The sequence below is a fragment of the Pelecanus crispus genome, chromosome 1 (genome assembly GCF_030463565.1).
Source record: "Pelecanus crispus isolate bPelCri1 chromosome 1, bPelCri1.pri, whole genome shotgun sequence".
Lineage (NCBI taxonomy): Eukaryota > Metazoa > Chordata > Aves > Pelecaniformes > Pelecanidae > Pelecanus > Pelecanus crispus.
In genome coordinates this window covers 46,113,924-46,133,152 of record NC_134643.1, presented here as the reverse complement: position 1 = coordinate 46,133,152, position 19,229 = coordinate 46,113,924, and the positions used below count along the sequence as shown (strand labels likewise).

At 42.0% G+C, this 19,229-nt stretch overlaps 1 protein-coding gene across 1 annotated transcript in view; it reads right to left on the bottom strand.

Annotated features, from left to right (window-relative positions):
• The window catches only part of ACSS3 (acyl-CoA synthetase short chain family member 3), a 97,859-nt gene extending 82,380 nt beyond the window's left edge, over positions 1-15,479 (bottom strand). The window contains exons 1-2 of the mRNA XM_075725971.1: positions 15,172-15,479; positions 7,369-7,513 (exon numbers count right to left, since the gene is read on the bottom strand). Of these exons, the coding sequence (XP_075582086.1) occupies positions 7,369-7,513; positions 15,172-15,479 (453 nt within the window). The remainder of the gene's footprint in view (positions 1-7,368; positions 7,514-15,171) is intronic.
• Between the last annotated feature and the right edge of the window lie 3,750 nt (positions 15,480-19,229).

Below are 19,229 nucleotides of genomic sequence, written 5' to 3'. Positions count from 1 at the left end.
ACACCCAGTGCCTGTATACAAGCTATATAACTTTGGTACTTGGTACCTGGCTGTAGGAGGGAGACAGTGAAGAGATCTGCATGTACTTAGGTCATTTTTATTGAAACCTATCATCATTGGTAAGTTGAACTTAAAGCAGAATATATGTAGTATGCTGCAGACAGGAACCACATGTCTTCCACAGAAACCCAGTAATCACTTGCCTGCACTTAACCTCCCCACCCTAGAGAGTTTAATGTCACCGAAGACAACAACCCAATACAATACATGGTTATCTGTGATTTTCCTTGTGCCCTTTCCCTCATCCTTCTGACAGCCAGGGAGCACTTGGACTATGTAATATATAATAGAACACTGTCTCTATCTGCACCTATTTGAAAGACTAGGGAACATCATAAAGCAGGTTTACATTGCCATTAAAGTTGATGTGGAGACCCTGAAACATCCAAGCAATCACTCCTAGAAACGGGGAGGGGAAGTAGTGACATTTCATTAAACTGTTAAAAGCCATGAAACCTTCCACTTTGTTACAGGGTGTTGTCATTTATGGTTTACATTAAGACAGCATACTTTATCACTCAAGATTTTACAGTTGCTATTTTCCTACCAGCATGCTATTTCTCCGCTTTTCTTCAAGTTTAAGATTGCTCTATCACTTTAATGTATTTGACACTCAAGTGATTTTAATAAAATCACTTGAGACCAAGTGATATAATAAGAAACTCAAGTAAGCTTTCAGCTTTGAAGATCTGGGCTTAAATTACACTTCTATCAAATGCAAGCCCCCAGTGACTATGGTTTTATTTTTACCCCGCCACCAAACAAATACTACATCTGTATTAGCAGTTCAGGTTTGGAGAAGTGCTGCAGTTCTGAAGTAAATCACCTGGCTGTCCCCAGTAATTACAAAAAAGCAGTTTTGGTCCATGCCAAAAGAATTCTTCTTAGAAGATACTAAAACAGAAATACCACTCCAAATACTCAAAAGAGGAATTTCAAACCTTCCTGGGTTGAACAATGACTGGGTCTCACCACTGTCAAGTCCTTCAAGGCAAGCTAAACACAAAAGGTTTCTTCAAATACAAAGAGCTCCTGAAACATCCTGAAGTGCATCTCATGGTGTAAAAAGAACCATGACACATACGCATTCCCTAAACCAAAGGCAGCAAGTCACCTTACGCACTTCAGCTTCTCCACTGTGTCATTTTTCCAAGACTACTAAGGAACGTACTCCTTGCTGCTTTCCCCTGCCCCTTGATCAGCCTCTTCATTCTTCTATTACTCTTCTTCATTTTTGTTTCTTCCTTTTCCTACTGCTGCAAAAGCTTCTGCAGCAGATGCACCACCCTGTCGCTAATGTCAAGCCTGCTGCCAAGGGAGAGGACTGGCAAGTGGTGCTGCATTCATTTCATCAAGACCATCTTCTTGAAGAGGTGGGACAGCCATGCTTCAGAGGTGGCACAGTGCGTGTGCCCCTACCACAGAGACCTTAAACAGATTGTTGGGGAGGGGAGAGCACTCCACCAAGCCCACTGCTTATTCACAGACATTCAGGGACATCAACAGATGTCCAAGGACATCCGTACTCTTGGTCCCAGGATCAGCAGTCCCAGGACACAGTCTGTGGAAAAGCGTGGCAATGGTGCTGCACACATCTACATGCCTGCAACCTCCAGAGGACCCCTGTGAAACAACAAGCAGGAACATCCCCTGGGCCCACTCTCTGCCATGGCAGCCAATGGGAACTGTAAACCGGTGTTCCGGATGCTTGGCTGAGTAAGCGTGCGTACTCCTTTCCTGCACATGTATTGAGTGTGAGCCTGTGTTTAGGAGGGTTCTGGTAGAATTGGGGCACCGATCGCAGAGCTGTGGAAAGGTGGTCTAAGTCTCTGGATTGACTGTGAGAGTTGCTACACCTTGAGCGATGATTCCCCAGGGGCCGTGAGCTGTGAGAGAATTTCTGTGGGGCAACAAGCTCTGTCAGAGACCACTTGCCCTGCCCCAGCTCTGCCTGTGTGCCAGGAACAGTCCTGGCAACTGCATAAGCTGTGGATGTGGCATGCCTTGATAACACTGTCCCCTAGGCTCCTGCACAAAACCCCAGCCGCACTTTCTCAAATGCAGTGTATAAAGGACCTACTCAGTGGTGGTAGTGGTGCTGATACACTCTTCCACAAATAACAAGAAAAAATATAAATCAGGATGCTTTATATTTCTTTCTCATACAGCCAGACAGCTGCTTGGAATCGGTTAGTTGCAGTAATCTCTCCTTCCTTCTTTCAGATGCCAAGAAGTTCTTTGGATTGAGAGGAAGCTGGGGATTTTTGGAAAGGGCCATTTTCCCTCCTGGTTTGGGAGATCGGCTGTGGACTGTGTGCCTCCAAGGAGTGACTGGGATGAGATGGGGATTCTGTAATACTTATCAGCTTGGCATGGATTTAACGTTTTATCAGAAGTGATGCCATGGCATTCACTCCGCAGAAGCGCGGGGTTCCAGACAACCATTTGGCCTCAGAAGGAATTTCTGGTACTTCTGAAGGATAGCCCACAGTATTCTGCACAACTCCTACAGCATCTGTGTTCCCCTAAAAGGCCATTATTTGGACAACATCCACTCAGAGTGGGGAGAGAAATCAAGCAGCAGTGAGACAGAGGAAGGGTGAGCATGGCAATTCCTAAAGGAATTCACAAGTCAAGGAAGCAAAGATTTGGGGGATAGCTATGTTCAGATGGCTTTGAAGTAAGCCATAGGACATTCGGTTCAAAGGATGAAACTAAACCTAGTCCAAAGTAAAACTCACAAACCACATATAGTGGAAATGGCAGGAGCCTCAGCAGTTAATTCAGCATGGCTTTGCTTCACTCATCTGCCCAAACTGCACCAAATGATATGTTACTGTAGGCAAAGCTGATGTTGACATGCTGCAGTATAACTATCTTCAGTCAGGCAAGATCAAGTTCCAGCTGCTTCTTCAGACTTTTACAGTGTCATTTGGAAGTCTTTTGTGTGGAATGTGAAAAACCCAAGACACCACTCTTCGTAAATTCCTGATTAGTCTCAATCTTTAAAGAATACTAATATTGATATTTTTGAAGAGCTACCCCAGTGACATCGCAGTTAAATCTTTCTAGGACATGCACTGAAGAATGCCATTTGAGATTTAAATAAGGTAAGGAAAACCAGCATTAAAGAAGTCTAATACATAGTTTTATCAAGATAATGTTGCTTTACCAGACAAAGAGGATAAAAAGTTGGGTTGTCAGACTCAGTGGGATTTTCTGTCTGTATTCTAGTTTTGATTCTAAAGCAACTCTGAGAAAAAATATCTTTAAATGAAAGTCACTGTTTCTAGCTAAGAAGGAGTTGGTCATTTTTCAAGGCAGAAGGCAGAGAAAAGATGGAGCAAAGCATGAAGAATGAGAAACACTACTAGAAACAAAACAATCTGGGTGATTCCTCAGTCATATACAGGAGATATAAGCAGAGCAAGACAGATACACACATAAATTCAAACTGACAATGGCTAATACAGCTATTTTGGAAGATGCTTTTAGGGTGGGTAATTACGAAAAAAACCTTCCTACAGAAGAAATTACATGCTAGCCCATTGTTGATAGCCTGAAGCCCTTCTTTCTCATCCATATTTTTGTAACATTCAGTGCTGTCACAGGCTTGGGGAGGGGTGGTTTAATTAATCATATCACATTACTACACTCAGAAATTATTTACTACAGCACTGAATTCAACATGTTAACTGTACGCTGTTATTGAAAATAATCACAGAATCCTACTGCTTTTGTGTACATGATCTGTCAAGCATCAACAACTGCAAATAATATGACTCTCAAATTCTTGACATTTCTTTTTAGCAAATAAGGCATTCTAGAGAATACACCAAATGATGTAAACAGAAGGGGTTTTCACCTACGTAAGAACCTTTGCCTTAACTTGAAAATGGTAGTATTTTCCAACACAATCAGAAAATTTGTTTTTAAATGAACAGAAGCCATTGCTCCTTATTTCTTCTGGGCATCTTTATATTTCCCTAATACTACACAGATTCAGTAATATTTCTAACAGAATTTGTGTCTCTCCTACCTTTTCCTGCCATCTCACTACTGGAATTAGAAAATCTCCCAAGGCATACACAAAACTTTCACCTACATCCCTATTTCACTGGCTTCAGTGCAACACTGTAATCCTCATTTAAAGGCCTGTAATAGGCATCAGTGAAGAAAAAAGTCTAATCAGTACATTCTGGAAGACTGTTGTGCCTTAAATTTGCCAAATTCCTCCTCTCTGCATTTGGAAGATTTCATCTGTAACAACATATAATTAACACACTTAAAATGCAACTGCACTACTTACAGCTTCATTTTAACGGTAATTCTCAAGACTTTTCACATGTGAAGACAGTATAGTAGTACAGAATACCAACACAAACTGATCTTGCTATTATTTACATCAATAAAGAATTGCTGAAGTTGCCCTGCAATCCTTCTATTCCAGTTCTGCCAAAAAAAAAAAGTTTCCCACAGGTTGGGTACTAAACGTCCACAAGCTTCCAAAATTTCTCTCAATTACTTATAGTTTAGTGGTGCTTAACTTCAAAATCGCAGCATCACTGTAGCTCTTAGATCTGAACAGCAGTGCAACAGGTAAAAAGGATGGGGATAATTTGAAAACAACAGGCTTCCCAAGTACATAGCTCAAGTTATCCCACCCTCCCTAAGGAGCTTTATTATCTCCAACCAAGCACCTATGTAATTTTTTTCATCCTTAACATGAGTTTGATCTTGGAACAAATGATCCAATCTGCTACAAAACTCTGCATCTCCCCATCCTGTGACCCACAGTTATCCTACGTAACTTCCAGTGAATCCATCTACAAACTCCACTTTTGTTACCAAAAGCCAGAAAGAATTCCACCACTTCAAGTGCTGATCTCTTGTAGAAACATTTTGAACAGGCAGCCTCTCTGAAAAAGACATCCTCATTACACTACTGGCCAGACAGACTACTAAACATTCATTGGACATGGACAGTCCAAACGACAGTCTGCACACAGGTACACACTGTCAGGCTATTTTAAATTGTGAGAAGAACTCAGGAAAGAAGGCAAAAGGCTTCTTTCCCCACCAGGAGGTTCATCAACTTTGGTCATATGTCTGAACTGCACTCATACTAATCTACAATGAAACATGTAGACCACTCAAAGTCCATTTCAAAATGACACAATATAGTACTTTTAGCTTACACTTAGCCGAATGAGAACACAGTGACAAGCGGTGACTGAGGACTGTGAGCCAAACGTCATCACCCACGCTCCACAGTGGTTTGGTAGGCCTTTTCTCAAAGTCTCTCCTAGACCCTACAAGATCTATGACACAAAATACACAAGCCCATGTCTTTCCCATTTTCAGCAAATCTCTTTGTGAATCCTTTTGTTATCAGGTGTCCAATAGTTACAGGCAAACCAAGTTAAATTTATTCCACAGAATAGACTAGACAGCTTCAACAGACAAGATAATAATCTCAAATCCTGCCTTTCACTTGTATTGCCTTTTCATTAAGGAGAAGAACAAACTGTAGAGAATTCAAAAACAGTATTTAGATAGGACTCAGCCACCAGCAAGATTATAATGAACTTATGAATGAGTTCTGCTACATTTCCCCAGAGAACTTAAACCAGTTCTTCCATTTACTGCTGCTGTAAGAAGAAATGTGGAGGCAAGGATGTATGTCAACTAGCAAAACTTTCTCATGCTGCACAAATCTGCTATGTCCTAAAACATTTAACACACTTACAGAGAATGCAGATACACAGACTTAGGAGACTTAATACCAACATCAAGCTCAAAAAGCAAAACAAAGGCTACTTTTCAAGTGCTCTCCAGAGGAAATTTCTACAGAGAGCGCCCACTTAAGATAATTTACACTAAAATGTTGTATTACTTCATTAAAATAAAACAAGTATGTATTTTTATATGTATATGTATGTATAAATTGATTTCATATCTACATACATATTTTGTGTATATATGTGTATATATTATATTTATATATGGCACATGACACAAAATTGTATATCTAAAACTATAATTTTATATCTATAACATATTATACATAAATATATAAACATATAAATATATATAAAAGAATAATAAAATTAGATAAGGAGGTGGGCCCTTTTAAAGTGTCCTGTTTTCTTAAAACACTGAAGCTAGTTGTTCTAGCTCCAGCATACTGTATAGTAGCTTCTAAGTTCTTTTTTGGACTTGGTAAATCAACAGAAAACTGGTGAGGAGTAAATGTTTTCTATATTTTCCTTAAAAGGTAGAGTGCAGTACAGGTTTATCATTTTTGTGGCTGTATGACTTCTGTTTTCCTGCAACAGTGGAATAAAACCCTCACAAACCGAATTACTGTATTGTGAACCTCATTTCACATTTTAAACCATGGGTTCACATTACTCCAGATGCTAGGTGCGTATCTGAAGTAGAGCGAGCGTGTTCCGTTCACTGTAATGCATCTCGCACATTGAAATACATTAAGGAAGAATATGAGTCTGACCCCAACATTTCTTTGCACTCAGTGTCAAGTGCAACTGCTCCATATAACTGGAAGGAAAAAGCCAGCTAAACAGAGGAGCAGCACGAGGGCAAACCACCAGCTGGCAGCTGTGAGAGCAGAGAACCTTGAACCAGGCAGACTGCAAACACCCGCAGTGGCAACAACCCGCAGTCAGGCACTGAGTAAATCTGAATGGGCTGATGTAGAACTGGGTATTCATGACCCCAGCTGGGGGTAAGCTACCTCAGCCGACAGGGAAGTAAAAATCCACAGACTTTCCAGACTGTAAACGAGTATGGGGCCACCAGCACACCCACTGCAGCCTGTAGGCTGTGGTGCAGCTCTCTTTAGAGCTCCTCGATGTCAAATTTCGTTTGGTTTTACACTCAATTATGTGCAGCAATAGCCAAGGCACACATCTTCATTTCTACTGGAACTGTATTTTTGTTCATCGTAGCAACTGTCAAGTGACTTCACTAATACTTTGCTTTACCTTTTAAATATGAAACAGGAACTGTTAGGGGGAAAAAAAAAGAAATCCAATAGAGAAAAGTTCAAAATTTAACCAAACAGGGAAAAAATTATTAAACTGAAGAAGAAAAAGAAGAATTAGAGGAAGATTAAAACCTCTTAGATGCAGTATAACTGGGTACAGGTATTGAAGCTTATAAATCAATACTGAACACAGCAAAAGGAATAAACTAGCAAGGCAGATCATTTCTGTCTCTCTAGCATCTACCTGCTGTGCAATATTTACTGCCCATTTTCAGTAACAAGGTTATTCTCAAACATACCTGTTCAAGAAGTTCCTTATATGTTATTTTCTCTTTGGTGTTTGTTACAGGACTGTCATAAATAATAGCAATTTGGTCTCCTCGTCCATTCTCAACATGACGATCTACAGCATTGTAACAGATATTCAGCTCTCCACCTACAAACCTAAAAAAGAAGTTGGAAGTATGTAACAGCCAGCCTTCTAAACTAATAAGACTATTTTTTTGCATTTTTTTTAAGGAATGAGAGCATTCAATTAAAACATATCTCATGAAACATTATACTTAGTTCAGGAAGCCATTTTTTCATCTATAACATCACAATTTACTCAAAAAGCTAAATAGGCCTATTAGTGAAAATAGTAGAAGTACTGTACCCTCATTGACTTAACTAAGAATCTGCTAAACCTGGTCTTGATTTAACTTACTTTGCATCAATCATTCTGATTTTTATAGCTAAGGTTTCACAGAAGGATACATTCACATAAAATAATCTGACATTATGAAAATGTGTGATTACACTACCTTGTATTGGCATGCACACATATCTTTTTTAAGAACAGGTCCAGGACTCAATGTATTCTTATTCATCTATTGGCAATAACAGTTAAGCATACAAGCATCTGTATCTAAAGGAAACTGACCCCAACAGTTATAAAATCTTATAAAGTTGTCTGACATTCATAATGCATTTGACATTACCATGTTTTACATCAGTGACTCAAAATCCCCTGTAAAGCGATGTCAGTCATAGCCTCTTCAACAGCCAGACATTTACAGAAAACTCTCATCTTCTAATTAAAGATACACACTTTACAAATTCAGGTTTCATTTTTATTGTCATTTTACACAGAAAAAGAAAATTCAAGTGCAGCATAATCCTCAAGTAAGAAAATACAGAAGGCACCAGATACAAAGATGACTCTACTAACTGAAAGATGACACAGAATCTAAAAATTAAAGTACACTCTAAATCATGCTCTTTGTGTTTGTTTTTCTACCTGCATGTACCTCTCTACAGCAAAAAGAAGAGCAACACACAGGAAAACACACACTTGAGCACTTCCAAAAAGTTCTATGGGGACACTCGCTGTGATAATGCAATATTGTTATAATGTAACTAGAAATGAAAACAGATGGCCTAAAGTAACCCACTACTAGTTAACAGAGTATTTCCTTCTTCACCTCTCCTGTCTAGTAAAGGACTACTCTAAATTAGGGTATTTGATATATTATTCATATATCCATATGCACAGATGCCATAGGATAGTCTTTATTGTCAAAGAATGGCAATTATTAAACCAAAAGCAGTTAGGATGTTTAGGATGCAGCAATCTTTTATTGTGACTCCTTTACAACGCCATTAATAAGGAGAAAGTGGGGGACCAGGAAAGTAACAAAAACATTCTGTACTACAAACTCCTTCCCATAAAAGAAGAACTGTATGAACAATAAAGGATTGGGAGTTGTCTCATGTAATATAGAGGAACTCTGTATTACTGTCATAAAAGTTGTGTAGGATTCAGGTCATCCATTGATTTTTATATCAAATCACTGTAGGATGATATGAACAAGGGAACAAGAGAGCGCAGTATCTGGGCTACTATGTATAACCGCTTAAGAACAGTCAAAATATGAGCAAGTACCAGAGTTTGGATTCTTCTAAAGATACATGGCAACATCAACACTGCCACATAAATTTTTAGCAATCACTTGTGAACAAGTATATGAAAAAGATGTGACTGCAAGTTGAAACAAAAAACAAGACTATCTGGACAGTGTGATGAGAGCTTTGCTACCCCGTTCAGAAGGAGGGAGGCTCTTACAGGATCAGAGAAGCAGAGATGCACCTACCGTGACCACAACTGCCCGACTTTCGCTTCTCTACTGTCGCCCAAGGACATGCTCAAATACCTCATTCCGGCTGACAAATAAAAGCTGCCTGGCTTTGAAAAGTTGCCCTGTGCTGCTGCAAACTTCTGTTGATTCAGTGATTCCCAAGGAGATGAATACCCATAAGGAATTTTGACTTGCTTGAATAAGCTTTAGTTGGAAAGAAACAGCAGCATGAAACAAGGACCCAGTCTTGGAATAAGGATCTCGGTGAGATGCTCCTATTTAAAACAGAATTCTAGAATCAAGAAGAAAATATTCCAACAGACTGCAGAAAGATCAGAGGTGGATCTGCAGGATGTTTGTAAGAGCTGCCAGTAAATCCTGCCATAATAAGCAAGACTGTAAAATGTTAATCTGTTGCTAACTAGATAATTATCTCAATGCGGCGTACCAAATGAATCCAAGTCTGAAGAACCTTTTTTTAGGCTGTGTTCCTAATGCTGAGAAATTAATAACATTCAACAAACAGAGCAGCAGACATTAATAATCCACGTTATGCACAAGTCAGATTTAATAAGGCATCTTTTTAATAATTTGAGTGTGGTTACCCACATTAGCACCCCCTTGACCCTCTTCAAAGCTGCCTACAGCAGTCACCTAGGAACTACTGCCTCTGGGACTGGGGCTCAGCACCTCCCGTCTCACCTCAGCCCTGAGGTCTCCCAGAGTTTCTGTTGTTTCACAAACAGGAATCTCAAGCACATGCACTCACCTCGTTAATCATGCTTTAAAATGGCTACTCTAAATAACTTTTAGGAGTAGGAGCAGAAGAGGCATGGAAGTGCTGATCTGTTCATGTTTTACTATTGGCAAGTGTCCTGGTTTCAGCTGGGATAGAGTTAATTTTCTTCCTAGTAGCTGGCATAGTGCTGTGGTTTGGATTTAGTAGGAGAAGAATGTTGATTACATGCTGATGTTTTACTTGTTGCTAAGTAGTGTTTATACTAGTCAAGGACTTTTTCAACTCACAATGATTTCAAATACTCCATAAATCTTCCAAAGACAGAATGAAGGAAAACTCAACCTACATTTCTTTGTCCACAGTCATTTACTTCTAGTTTCAATATACGGCAAAGGAGCCAAGACCCTTGAAGATACCTTACTAAACCTGAAGAAGCAAGTGCTTTACACACCCTTTTTATTTTATAATACATTTCTTTGTCAGCCTTTTGTTTCCCTGCACTCATACTCATTTCCATCTCCAAATAATGACTCAGTTGCTTCTCATCTCTGCAAAGCTGATCTCTTCCCTCCTTTTCTCAGTCATAAACAAGGGAATGGAAATTACCCCAACATACAAGAAACACTAATTACCCAGATACCGGATTGCCCTCCTCCTCCATCTTCTGTTTTAGCCTCAGTCAGAAGAGTCAATGACTAAGACATAACTGCAAAAGTAACATCTACAGTGTCCTGGTTTCAGCTGGGATAGAGTTAATTTTCTTCCTAGTAGCAGGCATAGTGCTGCGTTTTGGATTTAGTAGGAGAAGAATGTTGATAACACACTGATGTTTTAGTTGTTGCTAAGTAATGCATACTCTAGTCAAGGACTTTTTCAGCTTCCCATGCTCTGCCAAGTGCACAAGAAGCTGGGAGGGGGCACAGCCAGGACAGCTGACCCAAACTGGCCAAAGGGCTATTCCATACCATACGACATCATGCCCAGTATAGAAACTGGGGGGAGCTGGCCAGGGCGTAGCGAACCGCTGCTTGGGAACTGGCTGGGCATCAGTCAGCGGGTGGTGAGCAACTACATTGTGCATCACTTGTTTTGTATATTTTTTTATCATTATTATTATTATTATTTTCTCTTCCTCTGCTGTCCTACTAAACTGTCTTTATCTCAACGCACAAATTTTACTTTTTTATTCCTGATTCTCTCCCCCATCCCACTGTGGGGGGGAGGTTGAGCAAGTGGCTGTGTGGTGCTTAGTTGCCGACTGGGGTTAAACCATGACAGCGAGTCAGTCAGTCAGGTCTTCCATAGCAGAACTCCTGTTACGCACAGCTTAACATCTACCATCTACGGCCTGGAATTTTTTTTTTACTGCACTCAGTATTTTTTTGGATGTGACAACAGCCTGCTTGCTAATAATGAAATAAGTATAGTAGTGAAGAAGGCAACACATAATTATGTCTTAATTCAGTCAAATATTCAAAAGTTACACTTTAATTTCCAACACTATCTGCTAACTTAAGAATCAAAGTAGCTGTGTTCAGAGACACTTTTTAGTCTTCATTCAACAGCTCAGAAGGCAAGATAATGAAGAATAAAAAGAGAAAGAAGGAAAAGGTTCTGAATAAAGCTGCCATATATGCACAAGAAAAAACTACATTAAAATTATTTTGCACCATAACTGTGAAAAAAGCATATTGCTAAAATCCTTTTATGCCATGCATGGTACGTATACTTCTACAAGCTGGGTTCCCAGGAATCAACTGGATTTTCTTTTTTAATTTTTCTAGATGAAGTGAGAACAGAAGCTGAATAAAGTGTTAGACAAAACCACGACTATATTAGATATTTTGAGATATTATGTTAATTGAACCAGCCACATATTTTAAAAGTGTAAGCAACATTTGAATAGCAATCTATGCAACATCCCTAAAGTTGGAAGGTGATTTTATATTGAGCTTATGTCTTCAAATCAGGGAAAAAACATAACTTGCAAAATTGCCCTCTGCCTGCATACATTACGAAAAAATGTTTCTATCATTCCTAAAGAAATACTTGCTTAACCTTTCTAACTGGGATTCCACTAGATCCCAAAATAATCTGTTCAAGTGTTTCACTACCTTTAGCATTAAAAAGATTTTTCTCTCTAATGTCTAAAATCTACATCTACCTTGTTGCAATTTAAGACTTCTAGTTTTAACGTCTTCAAAGCCAACTTGGAGAACAGTTTTTCCTTCAATTTTGTAGCTAAATTCTTTGTAGCCGAATTTTATGTGTTTTAAGACTCAGATCTCCTTTTTGGCTTCTACACCAAACAATTCCAGTTCCTTCATCCTTTTCTTGACCAATCATGCTTTTTTGCTCTTCTCATTATTTTTGATGTGGGCAAAACCAGATGATGTTTTGCGCTATACCAGCCACTGATGCAGGGGAAAACAGTCAATGGTACCTGGGATTACTGCTTCGACAAAACAGACAGGGGATGGTGACACTGATCACATACCTTTTGGAAATGATTTTGCAACCCACTGACATAACACCACAGTTGCCAATGGAACAGACTAAAGAAAACACACTAGGGCATGCTGCACATTTCTTTCATGGTCTTACAGTATTTAGAGAAGACAAACTGACTTTTGCCTTATAGCTACATTTTAAATACATTAGCCACCTCCTTCAGCTGAAGTACATGAGACCAGAAAATACATGAAAAGTATCTGTTTCCATAAATCTCACATTTGGCAATCGAAACCAAAGACATTGAAAATAAATATTTATTTATTAATTGACCTAATAATATGTCTCTGAAACAGGAGATAAATTCTAACTCAAGAAGCACATACATGAACTTCTTCACACTATTTTTAACATCTCCATAAACTGCTTCCTAGGTAAACCACTGAATCAGAACTACATCTTCATCCTGTTAGACCAGGAAGCTGTGTTTTTCTTAGAAGCCCAGCCTCTTCCTCAGTTCTGTTCCGTCCTCTTTGTTTTCTCTTCAGCATGTCCTCTGAAAGAGCCTCTTGTATCCTCTCTCTCTCATATATTCAGCCTTTTCCTCAAAGAACTTATATCTGTCATCCTGCTGTGCACACTGAATGCTAGTAACCATCTGGGACTTCAGAGGTGTTATACAGCCTGTTATCACTTAAGGTGAACTTAAATCAAAAAAGAAATAAAATTGTATGTTGCACATTAAGACGTCAAAGAGGATTACACAAAATTGAATTGCTTAATGTTTTATTATCCGCAGCAGAGCAACAGATATCTGACATCCAAACAAAAACTATAGCCTGATGTTGAGTCTTCAGAGACTTGCATCTTTGCATAGGCACAAAGAGTCACCGACTGGTTGACGTTGGAAGGGACCTCTGGAGGGCACCTGGTCCAAGCCCCCTGCTCAGACAGATCCACCTGGAGCCAGTAGACCACAACCATGTCCAAATGGCTTTTCAATATCTCCAAGAATGAAGAGTCCACAACAAACTCTGTGCCAGTGCTCAGTCACCCTCTAAAAAAGTGTTTCCTGATGTTCAGAAGGAACCTCCCGTGTTTCAGTTTGTGTCCATTGCTTCTTGTCCTGTCACTGGGCACCACTGAAAAGAGCCTGGCTCTTTGCATCCTCCCTTCAGCTATTTGCCCACATTAATGGGATAATTTCAGTCTGTGGCAATCTGCATCCACAGACAGAGAAAGATGCAACTGAGACGTGAGGCCAGAAAAGACCCCTGGAAGGTAGGTCTGACTTAGGCTCATGAAACTTTATCCCTGCCGTAAGACTAAACAACTTCAATCTGAGAAGTCACAATGCTTTACAAAGACCTAACCATGTTACTTTCAGCAAGCAAGCTTACCATGCTCAACAAATCAAATCAGATTTGTCTGACAGAATGTGATAGCAAAACCATGCTCACTAGCATGTGTCATTCTCATTCCTCATTTCTTAAAAAGTAACCATTGTATTGACTTCTTCATTATTCTGTTCAGGAATGCCAACACCAGTGATCTCTACTGGTCTTTAATTACACAGGCAATCCTACTTGCCTTTCTGAATGGTGCCATGACCTAGAAATCAAGGTCAGTGGACCACAGGTCTCCCTATCCATTCATTTTAGGACTTCTGACTGTTATACAGCCCTAATGACTTAAAGAGATTTATCCTGGCTGGGTGCTGTTTAACATTCAGCTTAAGACATATAAACAATTTTCACTACTAGAGGTGCCAAGCAATTCTGTCAGATACCAATAAGAAAGCAAGCTCCACTCTACTGGTTCTGAATCTCTTCACCTGGGCAGATTTGAAAGTGATTAATATTTTTAATTATATTTTGAGAATGATTAGTATTCTTAAATTAAAATCAAACCAGAAAAATATAAAAATGTCAAAGAACATCAATGTACCAAAGATGACCCTCATCCTGCCTTGCCTTTTTTATCCTATATCAGCTTCTCCTTGAGAAAAGATCAAAGAGCATGATATAAACTTGCTGAAAAAGAGGCGATGGCGGTCAACATAAACTTTTAACAGGTAAATCACCATGGAGAAAGTACTGAAAATCCTACCTGTAATTTATAAGAAGGATATCACATTGTGTCTCAGGGCGGTTTGCCATTCACCACGCGGAGAGAGAGAGATATATTACAATGCCAATGTTTTTGCCAAACATTACCTTAACCGCATCCTTTAAATTCTGACCTACTTAGATAGTTTCTAAGATTAAGCAACTCTGAAAGCCGCCATTTCTGGGTTTTCATACACGCAGCTCCGCTGGCACCTGATGCCCGGCCTCCCATGCTCACAGCGGCCTGTTCCCAAGCCAGGCCCAGAAGGGGTCGGATGGGGGAGCATCAGGGGCACGCACCCGCGTCACCCAGACGTCGCACTCACACCCACACACGTTACACCTGTCACAGCGCACGCTAACTCCCCTCTCACACCAACACGCTCATCCACGCTGCCGTTAATGGTTAAGTTTAACCAAGTGTAATCATTAAGCTCCTCCATGCCCCGCAACCACCTCCTTCGTCAGCGCCGGTGCGCTGGCCACCCCAAATACCTGCTGGGGTAGTTTTGCGCTAACCACTCGCGTGGTTAACCCTGCACACCCCCAGCCCCTCGGCAGGCAGCCCTCCCCGCTAGAGCTGAGCTCCGACCTCCCGCGCCCCGCGGGGCACGGCCCGGCCCCGGCCCCGGCCCCGGCCCCGGCCCGGGCCCCTCCAGCGCACCGGGGTCGCGCAGGCAGACTCACCAGGCGGCGCTCCCCGACGGGCCCCTCTCCAGGGCCCGGGCCCAGGGCTTGGACCACTGGATCTGCTCGGCGGCTGCTCCCCACAGCGTCCCGGGCTCCGCCACGGAGGACCTGAAAACTTCCTCGTACTCGCCCAGCGCCCGGGAGGAGGCGGCGCGGGCGGCGGGCGGCGGGCGGCGGGCAGCGGCGGCCCAGCCCCGGAGCGGGCTCCCCACGCAGGGTCGCCCCGGCCGCCGCCAGCCGCCGCCCCGGCCCGCCGCCGCCCCAACAAGTTTTGGCAGCGCCGCCAGCCTGCCCAGGAATCCCATTTTCCGCGGCCTTCAAGGGAGAGGAGCCGCACGGGCTTCGTCAAGGCTCCAACAAGCCCTGGAACGGCCCAAGACGGAGCGGCGGCGGCGGCGGCGGCGGTGGCGGCTGCCCGGGGCCAGCGGGGCACGGCGGGCCTGCCCCCGCGGCGGCCCGAACCGACCCCGCCCCGCGCTCCGGGAGTCGGGGGGGCACGGAAGCGACTCGGAGGGGGGCGGCGAGCGCCGCCGCAGCCGTGGCCGCAGCGGGGCCGTGGCCGCAGCCGGAGCCGGGCCGGGCCGGGCCGTGGCCGCAGCCGGAGCCGGGCCGGGCCGGGCCGGGCAGGGGCCGCTGCTGCGCCCCGCGGAGCCGCGGCAGGGCCGGGGCGGGCGCCGGGGCCTGTCAGCCCCTGGCTGCGGCCGGCGGCGGAGGCAGGCTGAGGAAGGGGGAACCGAGAATCCTGAGATTATTTTTGGCTTGGTGATTTGCGTGACATGTAGCCATGATACTCCGCAAGTGTTCTGAACGGCATTCTGCCTTTGAGAAAACTTCCCTGTGGTAAAACGAGGCATACTGTTCAAACTAGGAAAAAGTTTATTCTCTTTGCCAGAAGTCCTCCATCATCTGTAGTGGATCTTTTGTTTTGCACATCTTGTCATATATTTAGAAACCCTTCCCGAGTTTTGGGGGGAATGCCTCAGATTATTATAACGCACAAGTCAGCTAAGACATACACCATCTGAAAAGACCTTTTTTTTTTTTGTCCCTTACAAAATTATTTTACTGCTATAATAGGTCTATCCATTACAAGTCTCTCAGGAAATTCTTCCTGCAATCAGATTATAAAAATGTCGTGGCTGAGAGGAACTCTATAATAGGTCTCATATGCATGGTTAACTCGGGCATATGTTACCTGACTGTTGTTGAATTAGTGCAACAGGAATATATCACATTACAGGTAAAGGAATAAGGGGATGAGAAGAACTAGACTGTCTACCCACTACACTAGGTTTAATACATGAAATCAATTTCTTACGCTTGCTCAAAAAAACAAGAAGGGTGGAGGATTTGGCCTATAGAGTTCAAGTTCATCAGAACTTCTAGGTCACCTTCACAATCACTAATGGTCTTTCAGCATAAAGACTGGTTGCTGCTTCTGTTTCTGAGGCAAATATAAGTAGCTCACAGCGAGTTTCCCACGGCTTGCAGAGGCTGTTAGCATTGCCCAGTGCTGTATGAACTACCTGTCCTGCGCTGCACTGCAGTTCACCTCTCTTCCCTCCCCATCAGTGCCACAATAACATACAGCCCCAAGCAGCATAATGTGATTTCCAAAATGTCCCAGTCTCTGTTCCAAGGATCAGAGACTGATTTCTAAAAAGAAGTTAATACCCCCAAAACCTAAAACACCTGAAGGACTAAGTGGACATCTTATGAAAACTTCCCTACTGCAAGGTAAAGGCTACAGCATGCCAACAAAGCAAGAAAATAAAAAATACATTTCTCAAAAAAAAAAAAACAAAAACAAAAACAAAACAAAATGTTCTCAAATGTAAAAATTTTATGATTACATTTGAGAACATTGCTTTCTCACACGTTTTCACCACTATGACAAGATAATTGCTGTCAATAGAGTCCACTAGCCAAAATTTAAAAAAAAAAAAAAAATAGAGAAACTTGCAGAGACTGTAAACACTGTGACACCGTGACAGCCCTGAAATCAGATGCCATTGCCAGATGCCTGGTAGTACTGCATGCATTGCACATATGTGCCTGAAGAACACAACTTCCCAGTCAGGTCGCACATAGTTGATCTTAGCATTTTTAAAATTTTCCCAGAATTGTATCCTTTATTTCCTACCTTTATGATGGCTAGGCTAATTTTGACTTAAAAGAACCATTCTGGCTGAAAACTGTTATGGAAACATGATTAATTTTTTTGGAGTGTGCTCAGAAATCAGCACATGCAGGGTTACACTTGAGGGTGTTCACAAGGCCACTGTGTGGCTGAATCCAGTGTGATGACTGTCTACCTGAGGCATGCCACCGGTGGACTTAAGGAGAGGTATCAATTGCCTCAACCCAATTTGTGAAGCCCACTCCCCCAAATCAAATTGTTTGAGGTACATTATGTCACTCCTGAGGAGTAACCTTTCATATTAATTGCCTTACAAGCTACATTCTTCAGATCACCAGCGCTTTGATGCCCATCTAGTTAGGAAGGGACCTACAGCAGTTGGATGCAGCCAGCCTCTGGGTGGTGATAGCAATCTATTTCTGAGCTGGAGCAACAGCTCCCTTTTCTCTACTGGGGAGAAAACTGTCGAGGCCAGGCTAGCTAAGATATTTAAATATGTATGTGTGTTCCATAACTTGTTAGTTGTAGGCACTAACACTGAAAGAAGTATCCTGAGATTTAAACACCTAATGAGTTGTGTCTGGTGTCACGATCCAAACTGGGCTGCCCAGGGAGGATCATGGTGGTTCTGTGATTCCCTTGGGCTAAATTAAGGTGAAATGACACCAAACGATCGATTAAGCACTTTATTGATGATAGAAACAACCTTAACTTGCCAAGCATAACAGTAGGCAACCTGAACTAGGAAAGCATAGCAGTAGGCAATGTAGGTTCTGATTGAAATACTTATAAGAAGGAAGGAAAAGGGGGGGGGGCGGGGAGGAGGGAGTTATCACCACCCTTGGATCCCGTGATGACGATGATAGATGAGGTGATCCTCCCTCCGGTGGCTGGCATGCGCCTGGCTTTCTCAGAGTTGTGTCTTTTATAAGTCAGTCTCCACCTCTCACTTGCGTCAAGTGCATCCCCTCAACGACTTATCCAGAAAGTTCTCAATCTTCTGTGCAGGTGTCGTTTTTGGGGGGTGGTGGTGAAGGGTCTTTTGGGTGGTCATGAGCCCCTTCCTCAAATGAACTCTGTATGACCTCTGGCCATATATGATGAGTTGTGAGGCACATTAGAAATATGGAACTGCGGATCCTCCAGCATGCCTTCCCATGCTCTGTGCCAACCCACTTCCCACTTGTGGTTTGGTGTCACCATGCAGATCTTAACTTGTTTCACCACAACTTTTGAGGCATCAACCAACTGCCACAATGTTTGAGACACCAACCAACCGCCACAATGTTTGAGACATCAACCAACCACCACAATGGAGACATCAACATACATTAATTCTTTCAGTCTCTCAGTCTGGTGATGCCTAATATTTCTTGTGGTGGTGAAGAGCAATGTTAACCATTTTTCCACTCTGTCTATAGTGTGTTTAACATGAAGGTATAAGCATTTGGCAAAGGAATTTGCATTGCAACAGCAAACGCTTGGGTATTCATTTTGAATATGCATCCTGCTAGAAATGATACACCAGGGGTTTAGGGGATACAAAGGAAGTTAATTGGAACATGAAGTGCATTAAAATCCTATTTTAGCTAACATCCTAATATCTGTTTCCTGAAGGAATGTTTCTAATGAGTATCTGTGGAACATACTTCATTAATTAAACTACCCACAGCCCATACTGATAGCTAAAAGGGTAAAGAAGAGATTGCTAGTTCTCCCAACTGCATGCTGGTAATTTAAAGTTCACTTACAAATGCCAGTATAGCAGATTTCTGAACTGATTAATTTTCCCTCTAAGGATTTTTTTTTCTTTTTTGAAAAACTTGATGCTCCTGAAATTCACACTCAACAAAGAATTTTGAAGTAATGTCAAGTGACGTGTGTAGCAATTACCTTTGTAGCTGTAGACTTCATT